Genomic DNA, 13,295 nt, shown 5'->3' on the forward strand with positions numbered 1-13,295 from the left:
TTATGGTGCCGCGTCACTGAGGGAAAGGGGGTACATTTAGAAAACAAGATCATTCCGTTTTATCAACTGATTTAATAATGTAAATTAGCCACCATAAAGAGTTTTTGAAGCTACCATTTCGAGCGTTAGCACTTCGTTTAGAACGAAAGACGAAAGGCTATCACTCAGCACATCATAAGCTCACTACAGTGGCTAATTCATGTTATTCTGGATAAAACCTATAACGGTAGAAGTGGTTGGTACTGACTTCTTATCAGAACGAAAACACCGATCAACGACATCCGTTCTACTTATTTTGTAGCGACTTTGTCTTCGATCGATATCATACAAATCACACCAAGTGAAAAGTGAACAGTTCACGAAGAGTTAGTCATGACATGTAGATATCTTACCATTTACAGTCAGAAGCTTCGGTTGAACTGTGATGGATCTTGTGATAAAAGTCAAAAAAAATGAATGCCGAGGCCTGACGTCCCCTGCTATACAAGTTACAAACTGTTTCAGTTTTACAAACTCAAATGGCATCGTCAATAATTAAATTTAGATGTTCAAAACCGAATTACGCGAACAGAGATGGAAAATAAAAGAAAACACCAAGAAAATTGTTATAAATCTCTCCTCACCTTCCTTCTAGCGCAATAAAATGAACAGATGAGTTTCATTCATCTGTCCGTAACATACAATTTCTACTTTTTCCGCTAAGATTCTTTTTTCGGGGAGTTTGCTTGATAATACAACGTTGTGGTGGACTGAAAAGAGGCCGAATTAAAAGTTAGCAAAATAGAAAGAATAGAAAGAAACTCTGGTTCTGCGTTGGTGTGGGAGTAAAACAAGGTAATTTTGGTTTTCTCAACTGAGTTGATAATGTTAACTGGCCACCGTGAGGAGCTCAAAGCTGACGTTTCGAACGTTAGCCCTTCGTCAAAGGGAATGGAGGAATCGTGGGTTGTTTGTGCGTTTCTATGCAGAAAATAGAGCTGCGCTATTGGTGGAACCATGGTAACGAGAAAAACATATTATCGGAATAGGTCACCTAGTGGTCTCCTTCTCGTCATCTTCTTGTTTCACTAATGGACATCTTTTTGCAATAGGCGTAAGTTATGCAACAGATGGCATTGGCAGAAGTGCTCGTGAAGTGATCAGCAATCTCAATGGATCGTTTTGGTCCCGATACTTTCTCAACGTTACGAATGAAAGGACAAGTTTTCCATCGTGCGCGAACCCATTTGAAAGTTCCGGGTTGGTCATTAATTTGTATTTAACTTTTGACCGATATGTAGCCTATGTTTCGTCGCGTTTGAATGAAATAAGTGGAAAGTGCCAAAAGATAGCACCAGTCTCCTGAATCATTTTGAAGTAAAGTTTTAAGAATGGTGGATGTAACTGCGTAGTTGTGATGATTGCTAGTTTCGAAATGCTGAGGGACGCGTATTTCGTGTGCTTTTCATTTATGTTTTATTTTTATCCATTAATCTTTCGTTAGTTAATGATTGTTACCAATAAAATAGTTATTTCTGTCATGCATCAGATATTGCATTTCACTTTTCATCATATTAGTTCGGTTGCTGTTGTTGCTATCAACTTATTATCTGCTGTCGTTAGGGGCTAGACCAAAAGAAGTCGTTCTTTATTTTGTATTTACGATATTTCCTTTATTGTTTGTATTAATGCTTATTTCTCGCATCCAGTTATTTTACAATCCCTCTTCATAACCGCCATGATAGATTTGCTGGATCAATGTTACTGAAGGTAGTGTCGACCGACATGTCGACCGACATGTCGGTCGACCGTCGGTCGACAGTCGGTCGACAGTCGGTCGACAGTCGGTCGATAGTCGGTCGATAGTCGGTCGATAGTCGGTCGATAGTCGGTCGATAGTCGATCGATAGTCGGCCGAGAGTCGGAAAATAGTCGGTCGACATGTCGGTCGATATGTCGATCGATATATGTCGGCTGATATTCGGTCGCCTTATTGGTAGACAGTCGGTCGATATTTGACCGACACTTGGCCGACACTTGGCCCACACTCGGTCGACACTTGGCCGATGTTTCACCGATACTTCACTGACACTTAAGTGATGCTTCAATGGCATTTTACCTATTGTCGACCGTATGGACGTGTTTTAAGGAAATCTTAACAGGATAGAACTTCTGCTGTTGTTCGGGGCATAGACTAAAACTAGAAACAACGAAACGACTTTAACAACCGAAACGACCGAAACTGCCGAAACGAAACGACCGAAACGAAACGTTCAAAAACAAAACCACCGAAACAAAGGAAACGAAACCACCGACTGACAGCCAAAACGAATGGAGCAACTGAAACGAAACCATTGAAACAATCGAAACGAAACCACCAAATCAAACGAAACGTAGCCACCAGAGTAAAGTATTCTAATTTAGGCATGAATCATCTTCAACTGCACTGCTTTCCTAGCAGACGTATTTTCAAATCTAACATATCGCTCGGGCCGTGTGTACGTGGAGGTGGTTAAACCCTCTTAAAAGGATCAGTTCTCTATGAACAGCTTCATTGTATTTCAATAAACAATAACTTTAATGAGGCAATTCAGTGTTCATGTTTAAAAAATTCATTAAAAATCATTAACCGTTATTATCACAAATCTAATATCATCTTTACTCACGCAAACGGGTAAGGCAACTGAAACATATAAATAAAACGAAAATGAAGTCAAGAAGCTGAGCCTCGGTCGAAATCCTGCAATTACATGTCTGATCTACCGTTTTTAATAATTACCCACTACATTTTGAAGTAACCGATTGCTTTCTACAGAACGTCAAAGAAAATAATCCTAGCTAAAAAACACTTTGCCAGAGCCTCGCGAAAATCGCCCCCATTCTGAAAATGATTTACATTGTATATCAAAAGTTAAGCTTCCCAAAATGCCCAATTTTTTCGAGTTCTCTGTCCCCTTATTTTTGCAAAAAGCAGTAGAAAAAATATCCGCCTTATAAATTGGTTGCAAACGAACAGACTACTGAAAAGAAATGTCAACTGCGGAAATTGTAGGAATGCATGCGCCTCATTCGCCATCTGCGCAATGGGGACGGATACATTTGGTAAGTAATTTCAATTCCAATTTCAATTAATCTAACCACAGATTTTCCCTGCCGACCTGACCTAAAATTCGATAGCTTTCAACTATTTCAGACCAGTTGGAGTAGACCCGGGATTTGCGATAACGGTTTGTAAACGGTTTTCGCAAACTCTTGAGAAGGGCTTCAAATTCAAAAACAACACCCTATTTCAGACCAAAATGGTCAAAATCTAAACCCTTGGAACGGGACATACCTATATAGCTTAAACTTAACTTTTCAACAGGAGATGTCACCGCTGTCGACGCTCTTTGTCAGTGAGAGTACATTCGTATTTCTCTGGAAGCAAAATTTCAATCGCACGGCAGTTCCAATTTCTCTGGAAATGGGCGTACAAGAGTTCGTTACTAATGATGAAAATTGAAGGAACGGCCTCACAGAAAGTTTTAGTCAAGTTTGCACGAAAGTGTCGGCAAATTGCATGGGAAGCATTGTTGCGTCACCCGATCCCACAGTTAGGCGGACCAGGTGTGATTGTGCAGATCGACGAATCAGCGTTCAATTACAAGTCCAAGGTGAGAAAATAGGAAGTACACGCCTTCGAGTAGTCATGAGTTAGGTAGGTTCGGACCCTAGAGGGTGTCCTTCGACGAAAAATGGTATCTGTATTTTTAAAGTAAACTCCAACAAATTATGTTGACATAAATATGTTTAGCTTTTTCTGTTGACATCTGGCTGACATCACTTGTCAGTGAAGGGTACGAACCAAAACATGAATAGTGGAATACCGAATTTCGAACCATAAACGGAAATTGCCATTTGTTCAAAAAATGGGGAGCTTAGAGAAAGCGGGAGTAAAATCACAATGAAGTAAAGCCAAAGGAAACGAATTTTGCCTCCAAAAAGGGGATTTTCGGAAAATTGAGTATTCGATTGAAATCTGTATTCCACTGTACAACGGTCGTAGTTTCTCAGAGAACGCAAGCGTTGCGAGTACATACAGTACATGAACTCACGACAAGAACCTTTGTCAGAGTGAAGGAAAATGTGAAATGTACGCACTAGCTGACCTCAGCTGTTTCCATCCTCTCATTACAGAACCAAACTAAGGCAATTAATCTAATGCTAAAGATTTTTGGGAGCGCGTCGTATCACCTCCGCCCCCTCCCATCTTTAATGTACCGTATTTCCAATGATTCTTTTCATAATATTTTAATTCATGCAGCTGTAATTGTTATTCCTTTGCAGTTTAACAGGGGGCGTCGGCCTCGAAGAGAGAGATGGGTACTGGGGTTGTTTGACACACAGTATACTCCAGCCCGACCATACCTACAGCTCGTAAGGCGACGCAATGCGGCGACTCTTTTGCGTATTATTCAAAGGAAGGTTCAACCTGGCTCCATAGTGCACACGGACCAGTGGGCGGCTTATCGGCAACTCCAGAGGAGACTCGGTTTACAACACGGGGCGGTGAATCATTCAATCATTTTGTTGATCCAGTAACCGGAGTCCATACACAGAACGCTGAAAGCAACTGGTGTACGGCAAAGGAAAAATTTAAGAAAATGAAGGAAAACACAAACCCTGACTTTCTCTTTGAATACCTACAGGAATTTACGTGGCGAAGGTGGTATGGTGAGCCTCACCCAAATGGATGCTTTCGAAGGCTGCTCGATGACATTGCTGAATAGTATCCCCTTTAAGGGAATCAGTCAAAACCATTGTATTCGTACGGGACCCAACACACAGCAAAAAAAGGTCGTCTCTTTCTGCTTCCATCATCCCCCACCCTCAAAGTAGGCTGGGTTCCATACCCCCACACCGGAGTAAATCTATCTGTGTGTTGTTTTACAAGCTTCTTGGACACAAAATAATTTAAATAATCTTTGTTGAGAAAATTTTTGTTGGTTATTTTACTTGTCAGAATAAAGTTTTATTGGTTTAATGTTAACTGTCTCAGAATTTTTGTTATTTGAAGAGATGCAATTCAGCCAGTTCCGGCTGTACCACAGACATGTGTGAACTAAATACTAAAAAGCATGTTACTCGCCTAGAGTTTATTCCCGTGAAGTGACGCCCCTGCGAGTCGCATAAGTCTCTAGTTATTGTAAAGCTCCCGTTAGGCGAGTAGGAAAAAGCTTAGGTCTCAAAAATAAAGGGAAAATATTCGAGAGAAAAGTACAGATTGAAACCATACAGAGATTAGGTCTTCGGAAAGTTTTATCATAGGTGCTAACTTTTTCTTAAAGTGGGACGGTGACGCAAGGATTTGCGTTTATGAGGATTTTCACTTTCCCGTTATTGTTACTTGCTTAACGGACTTCAATTCGTGAGTGGCTCATGTTGTAGTTAATGAGTCACCCCCAAATTTTTTAAATTCACCACGTCATTCATAAGTCGTTTCTTATCTTAATCATATACCTGAAAGTTTATGCGTTCAAATCAAATTATCTTCAAATCAAATTTTTCAATACCGACACTGCAACAATACACAACCACACGAGCGGCGTTCAAACTGTATTTACCGATAAAGTTCAGACACTTGACCAATAGACTTCCGACACTCGGCCGATAGACCACTGACACTTGACCGATATTCCACCGAGACGCAACACTCCCTCTGTCGGTCGACATATCGACCGACTATCGACCGACTATCGACCGACTATCGACCGACTATCGACCGACTATCGACCAACTGGCGACCGACTGTCGACCGACATATCCACCGATATGTCGGTCGCCATGTCGGTCGACACTACCTATAGTAAAATTGATCCGATTTGCTTTCCTCCATTTGTGGACGCCATCTTGAATTTTACACAAGAAGTTTGAAATCGTCTTCGGACCATCATAAGTTTGCGCATGCGTAAATCGTAGCACTGTCCCATTAATTGACTGATACTGAACGTAAATGATTTACCTTTTCATCTATACTTATTTTACTCCTAAAGTCTCTTTGATAAAGGCGGGTAAACAGGACGTCAATTCTGCTCGCCTATCCGGCTTCATATGAATCCGAGATAATATGAGATAACATTTGTAATATTTCATTTTTAACCATCTGCTGTAGTCCTTTGATTACACTGCTGGCGTATTTTTGAAATATGCAGCCAGACTTAATGGGAGATGAAATTCCAATGATCACCTGTTGATTGGTTTTCGTTTTGGCAAAGAACGATAGGTTTCTTCTACAACAGAATGCGCTCTCATACTGCCTGAGATTGTCTCTGCGTGTATCCATCAACCCTGTAGTGCACAGTGATTTAGCAAACCAGGCCACAACACGCCCCTTGCTGATAGACCAGCTAAACAATGCTTCAGTTGATTCTGGTATGGAGGATTTAGAAACATTGGTGGTTTCCAGCATTATACCATTGTTTCAAGGAACTGGGAGACTAACATAAAATTACTTTTACCTATTTGGTTCAGGTGGCTTTAGCTAATCCCGAAACTTATCTGAAGTCAATTCGAGAGTAATCTGCTTTGACAGGTGGACCTTCAAGTTAATAACTGTGTGAAAATCGACTAAAAAGATGAAGTTTCACATCTTGAAAGCTCTTTTCTACCACAATTAACAGTAACGTCGTGATCTCATTTGGTAATTTGCTGTTGTCTAGAAGAGTACAGAGAACGCTGCTCGCGTCAACGTGTCACTCAGCATGTCACGCACTGAAAGAATCGTTTTATTTCATGCCAATATTGTGGTAGAATCAAAACAGCAAAGATTTGGCGTGGCTTTCATTCTTATTGAAAACGGTATTCTTCATCACAGTGGTCATAATTTGCTGCCTATTTTTCCTTGGAGACGTAATCGAAGCGTATGTCTTTTTTTTACTTCTGACTTCTATTGGGTCGAGGACTTTTACTTCGCGCATGTACTCCTGAAACTAGAGTAAATAAATAAATAAATAGAAAAAGAAATCTGAAATTTCCACTCTGGACGCGCGTTTCCTGCTGCGCAAGGACGGCGCAATTTTTGTCAAGCAAAGTCATCCAAGTACTTTTGCAGAGGCAGAAGCTCCATCCCCATAAAACCTTTTCTCAATGTATTGTCGAATTTCCCTCGAAACCAAATTACATATGATGGCTAAGCCATCAGGGTTTTTGTGTAACAGTTTGATGTTACATAATTACGGCTGACAAACATTGTTTAAGGTTTGAGACACTTTAGAACCATTACAATGTTTGGTCAAAGCTTCAATGAAAAGAAACATCATTCCAAATTGAACTCAGTCCACACGTTTATGACAAATTTGTGGCACGGCTTTCTTTTTTCCCTTTTATCCATATTGTTCCACCAATCATGTTAAAAAATAATGCAGTAGAAGATAAAGTACACGACGTGAGTCGAAAATGAAGTTTGAAGGGAATCATCATTTATCAACGACAGCTTACTAGCACTATCTTTCAAAAATAATTGTACTTCTAAGTTCTAATCAATCAGCCCCCGCTGTCCCCAATACAGCAGCATATACAGTCAACAGGTTAACAGCCTGCCTCGTTTCCAATACCAACCTGGCTTCGAGCAACCAATCACGCGCTACATTTTTTGGCTCCCCGCGAAGCTGATTTACCAATCGCGTCGCTAACTCCAGATTTCCACGCGGAAGGTAGTACTCTGCGCGCGCTTGGAGATCAAAACTATCTAAATTGTCTAAATCTACGAGTTCTCCCTGCTTTACGGGATCAAATGAATCGAAAATTAGGAAAGATTGGATGTACGACAGCACGTGAGTCCATGGTGAAGCTCCGTTCTCTCCTGTCATGGCTACTCGTCGACACCATCTCCGGATCTTGTAAAAGCGACGCGTCACATTCTCTTCGTTCAGCACTCCTCTTAACACAACCTCCTCTGGTAAAGAGTTAAGAACTTGTGAGACCAGTGGATCCTCTGCCGCCGCATCGTGAATGGCTGTCAACTGAGGCAGCAGCGGTTTTGGTTGAGTAGTACCTTTGTCGATAGCTGTAGTCAGCGACTGACAAGCTGTCCACAGATTTTGCGCCTGCTTATTTTGTTTCTCAACATCTGCTCTTCCCTCTATCACTGATACCACACCTCGTAACTGAGCAAGAGCCCCAGCTAACTGCACCTTAAAAGCCTCTCTTTCTACGGCCATTTTTTGTTGCAAGTTGTCCTTATACCTGAGAAAACGTCACTGTTGCATTAGATAGGGTAAGTGTAAATGTAGCCCGTAATATGTGTATATAGGAAGTCTAGGGCGGGGGAAGGAGCGGTAGATACAATCCAAGCACTTTAAACTTAACAGCCCATTTAAGGATAAAGGATGAAAAATGAATATTTAAACCGTTGAAAAAAGATGTGCTGAAGAAGCACATTCTTACAAAACCAACCTGTTTTCTAGTTCCATTGCCTGAACACGGAGAACCTCGTCCAAGTGATCACTGTATGCTGCTTCCTGGCGACGTAATTGCTGTCGGAGGCTCACCTCATGTGTTGCTGAAAGCTCTGCTTGTTAAGAGGAAAAAAAAAGGCTAACAATCTCATTGTCACTTGACTCATTAATTGTATTTTAAGCCCATATCAAATAAAAAGCGCGCCTTCCTCAAGCGTAAACCACCAGATCTCTTTTTTTTTCCACCTCTTTACTGGAGAGGAGATATCGAGAGGGAGTCGTGAAGTAACCATACTAGCCAAGCGAGGAAATGTCATCAATTAAAGAAAATCGATTGTAAAACAAATTCTCTATGTAAGCACCTTACGATAGGTATAAAAACAGTTGGGAGGATATGCATACTGATGTCAGGTTTTGAGGGTTAAACGCCAGAAAACGGGAGAAACCAGGTAGTGAGTTGTTTTGCATCTAATTGGTTGAAAGGGTGCTGCGAGTGTTCGGCACCAAGAGAAGCAAAGTAAAACTAATGCAATTCTGGATTATTTCGAACACTTACACATGTACATGTACTTGAAATTGCTCTTATCCTATCAATACTATCATAATCGACCCCCAACCCCTCCCCCCCCCCCCCCACAAATAAAAAAAACATTTTACCGGGTTTCAATTTAAAGATCACAATGTGCCTACCTTCTTCTTCGCTGTGGTTTCAAACTCGGATGCCATTCTCTCGCCTTCTTGCTTCAGTTTAAGTTCGGTTACCTTGGCATCCTCTTCACGTTGGATTTTAAGGGAGTTTTCCAGCCTTTTTTGTTCCTCAGTTTGGTAGCTGACTAGCTCCTATGTTAGCTGATCAAGTATTTTTCGAGCATATGCCAAAAGAACCGACTCAGACCTAAAAGGCGAAAATGAAACGACTTTACACTAGGTGGGAGACACTTTAGCCAAAAGAATAGCGCTGGACTCCTTCCCGACAGGGCTGGGTTCGATCCACGCCAGAGTTACCGTGATGCATTGCACTTTCACTTTTATTTCTCATTCCGTCTCTTTTCGTTCACAACTGTATGTTTCAACTTGAAAGTCAAGACAACCACGTTTTTGTTCAAGTCTCTTTCATCCTGACAATAGTATACCTTTCCTTCAATGGTATAATAATCATTTCTCTTAAAATCAAAGAAACCTCAACAACTGTCCTTCGTATACGTGAAGACACGAGACCAAAATGTACAATGTAACAATTCGCCCAGTATCATGAATACCCTACCTAACATCTTTCTCTCCAACACCTTCCAAAGCTTCTTCTTTCAGAGCAGCAAGTATTATATCCAGTAGCTCCTCCCTGAACATATCTTTGCTTTTGGCCGAGTCTTTCTGATGTTCCTCCAGCACTGCTGCCTCTACCTTGGCCTGCTGCATGTCTAACGCTGCTTTCTGTACACTGTAACTTACCCTCGCTGCCTCTTCTGTTGCAGTGGTTCCTGCTCCTTTAGCCCCAGCAGCTTCAGCTTCCTTGATAATAGATTGAACTTTTTCTACTTCTTCATTTACTTTTACCTGCAAAAGAGAGAAAGACGTGTTCTACTTGATGTAAAACAGGAGTAATCTGTCCATGACCCTATCAATTTTTACATCACTGGGCGAGGGAGAGCAAAGTAAGCACGCGAGAGAAGAATGATTAAATTTGGAGACTTCAAAAGAGCACTGAAAAAAAGTGTGCAAATTAAAAGATTTTGTCTGTTTTGATTGATCTAACAATCTTCATAAAGCAGCCAATTGTGTAATTTATAACTTTAAAGGTAACCAAACATGAAGATTTGTGTCAAAGATGGATTCTTTCACTCCCAGGAGTGACCGCTAAGCAATATCTCATCACAATATCAAGACATCATCATACACAGAGAAAAAATATTTTGATTGAACACGATATTCTCATAGCTGAAATTATATGAAGGATATGGCAGATGGTAGGGAGAATTTCACATAAGATCTTGAAAAGATTATGGAGGGCAACTGTTTTTATTCTAATCACCTGAGCAATGGAGAAATTTGAGTATTCTGTGGGGTTTCTGTGAACACTCATTAAAAAAAGCTTGAATCGTTTTCGCTACCAGCCCAGGTAAAGAGCTGTCGGCGACCCAAGCCTCTCGATTAAGTTCCTGATCGATTGTGCTTGTAAAAGTAGCATATCATCAGTTTAAGCTCCAATCCAACCCTCTCCTAAAATATTAACTTAATGATATAAATAGACTAAATAGGCTGCTTAGCAAGTGTACGTACAAAGGTATTTACCCGGCGACATTTAGGACAAATTATTTTAAAGGTACGAAAGTTGTCGCCAGCAAAAAGTCTCTGTCGGTAAAAATCTAGATCGTTTCAATAAGTCTAACTTAGTTACAAAGTTCTTCTTGGTTTCCAGAACATGTGGTGTCCATGTAAGCTTGTGATCTACCGTCAGGGCAAGTAAATGCGTTTTCGAGACCCAACTAAGGTTAAAACTTCCTAAGAACGCAGGAGCAATAGGGCCCATCAGATTTCTCGAGCTGAGCAGCATCACTTCGCTCTTGCCAGGGTGAGGTGTTAGCTGGTTGTTTAGGCACTAAGTATAAACTTCGTGTAAAGCCTTATTTAACTGTACAATTGCCAAGTCTGCTGAACCTCCGATGTAGAAAACTGTCGTGCCGTCAACGAACATATATAGCGACCCTGATTGAACTATCGATGGCAAGTCATTTGTAAATATGTTAAATAATGTCGGGCCTAATACAGTACCCTAGGGTACGCCAATAGTCACTGGCAACAGATCAGACCTAACCCCATTTACTAAAGTGAACTGTTGCCTTCCATTTAAATAGTTTCTTAACCAGTCCAGTAATGTACCCGTAACGCCAAAGTCTCTTCTCAACTTCATTAATAGAGTAGCATGAGGTACACTATCAAAAGTCTTCCTAAAATCAATAAATGCTACGCGGCCATAACCTTTCTAGAGTCCAAGGCTCTTCTCCATGTCTCCGTCAAGTGGACTTATAAGTCTTCAGTTGAATAGCCACTACGGTACGCCCACTGTCTGTTTGAGCCCAGGTCGTTATCCTTGTAAATGTGCCTTATTAGAGTATCCTTGACCTCTGATTCCAAGATTTTACTGGGAATACTAAGTAAGGAGACCGGTCGATACTGAGTTTCCACATTCTGTTTCATCATCTTTTTTAAATATGGGCGTGAGCCTTGCTGTCTTTCAAGCAGAGAACACGCTTTTATTTTCACTGCTGAACTGGTAGAGACGCATAAGAGGTTGAACTATGGCGCCGCCAGCTAGTTTCCCAGAGTTTGGCGGAGATGTTATCAGGGTCAGTGGACTTATTGGTTTTCATGGTGTTGACCTTTGTTTGTACTGATCTTTGAGAAATCACGAGCTCCGAGCAGAGTGGAGATTTAGTACCCGTATTTGATTCATTTACTATCTGGACAGATTTTGAAGCATTTTGTTCCGCAAACTGCAGACATTCAAATGAGCCACTCTAAGATCTTTCGCTGAGCAAGCCTCCAATTGATGTACGATGTCAGACAAGAAGCTTTCGTGCGTCCAGATCTCGTCTTTACCATTAAGCGAACTGGAAAGAATAGCCGGCGTTGATGTACTCGCCTCTGCCATGAACGATTCATCCGAATTAAAGAGACGCATAGGGGAAAAGAGAACAGATTTAGGTCAGAACCGGTTCCTTGCTTAGGATGCTGAGGGCATGGAGAACAGGTCCAGGTAATAGAAACATTCTCTAAGATTTCCTTGAATCGTTTGGGTGTCACTCTTCCACACTTAATGTGATACCTCAAACCACACAAGTTACAGGCCAGCGACCGATGATTGCGAGCGATAGTCCGTGCACATGAATAGGAGCTCTTTTTCTCAGTGTCCGGTCCAGCTAAGATTTAAATTTATGTCCCAGCTAATAAATAGCCAATTCAATTGAAAGGTTGAGTCCGAATTTTGATAACGACTCAGTTTTGCGCGACAGAATCACTTATCCAAGCATAGCACGAAACCAACATGGCTGCCGTTCATCCACACAGAGAGGATAGCACGATTCAGTGAGTCACACAATTTGACCGTTTGCAACTCACTCTTCACAAAATCGTCAGCTGTGTGATCTACTATAGATCCTCACAAGGTCGCATGTCGAACCCAGGAGAGCCGATGAATAGAAAGGTTATGAAATGCACTCTCTAGGTAAGACTGTTTCGTTTTAGCTTGATCAAGTCGTAAAGCGAGAGTAGGCCTTTATCGATTGTGCTAGCATAACTTTTGGTATAATTTGGTGTTTCGTTTACTAGGAGTAAATAGGCGTTGCCTCTGATGACAGATATATTTTAATTACACGACTCGTGATTGACATTAATTCCGTACAATGATTAAAAAGTGTTAGCTTATCATGTTTTAAACCAGTTTTCAGAAGAATCAATAAGAAAGAGAAGTCGGTTTTCATAATCTGTTCGCTTACCCGAATCTGCTAACCTGAAGAGAGAAATCTGTTTGTACTTCTCTTACATCGAATAATTATTAAAGCTTGGATAATATTATACGGTTTGTGGTGGTTGTCTGAGCTGACCAGTTCCAAGTAAGGAAACATTTGGAAAAACGAGCGTAATTTCTGCACTTTTTCTAAAAGTAGCAGTGCTAGAATAATCGGCATATTTTTTTAGAATTTTGAAGGGAACATTACCATAGTCATGACTTGCTTGGTCTCTAAGATTGATTTTTTTTCGAGTCCTGTGGTTACGCTTTAAATAGCGCGGTAACAATTTTTTTTTCGTGAAGGACACCCGCGAAGGTCTACATTATCCATAAATGCTGTAATAGTCCTTTTTACAGTTGTGGGCTTGGTGGCC

General features: G+C 41.0%; 1 protein-coding gene and 2 pseudogenes across 2 annotated transcripts in view; 1 reads left to right on the top strand and 2 right to left on the bottom strand.

Moving 5' to 3' along the window:
- Nucleotides 1-525, bottom strand: part of LOC148716714 (uncharacterized) — a 31,325-nt gene extending 30,800 nt beyond the window's left edge. The window contains exon 1 of the mRNA XM_088744623.1: nt 393-525. Within this exon, the coding sequence (XP_088600749.1) occupies nt 393-525 (133 nt within the window). The remainder of the gene's footprint in view (nt 1-392) is intronic.
- A 1,880-nt stretch (nt 526-2,405) lies between these two features.
- LOC148716718 (uncharacterized) lies at nt 2,406-4,760 on the top strand (annotated as a pseudogene).
- A 2,541-nt stretch (nt 4,761-7,301) lies between these two features.
- LOC148716719 (MICOS complex subunit MIC60-like) lies at nt 7,302-12,063 on the bottom strand (annotated as a pseudogene). The gene is made up of 5 exons (XR_015995190.1): nt 11,968-12,063; nt 9,679-9,992; nt 9,101-9,309; nt 8,413-8,530; nt 7,302-8,202 (listed from the first exon to the last, which is right to left on the bottom strand). The product of XR_015995190.1 is annotated as an MICOS complex subunit MIC60-like (transcript).
- Nucleotides 12,064-13,295: the final 1,232 nt, after the last annotated feature.

The sequence above is a fragment of the Stylophora pistillata genome, chromosome 14 (assembly GCF_964205215.1).
Source record: "Stylophora pistillata chromosome 14, jaStyPist1.2, whole genome shotgun sequence".
NCBI classification, from domain to species: domain Eukaryota; kingdom Metazoa; phylum Cnidaria; class Anthozoa; order Scleractinia; family Pocilloporidae; genus Stylophora; species Stylophora pistillata.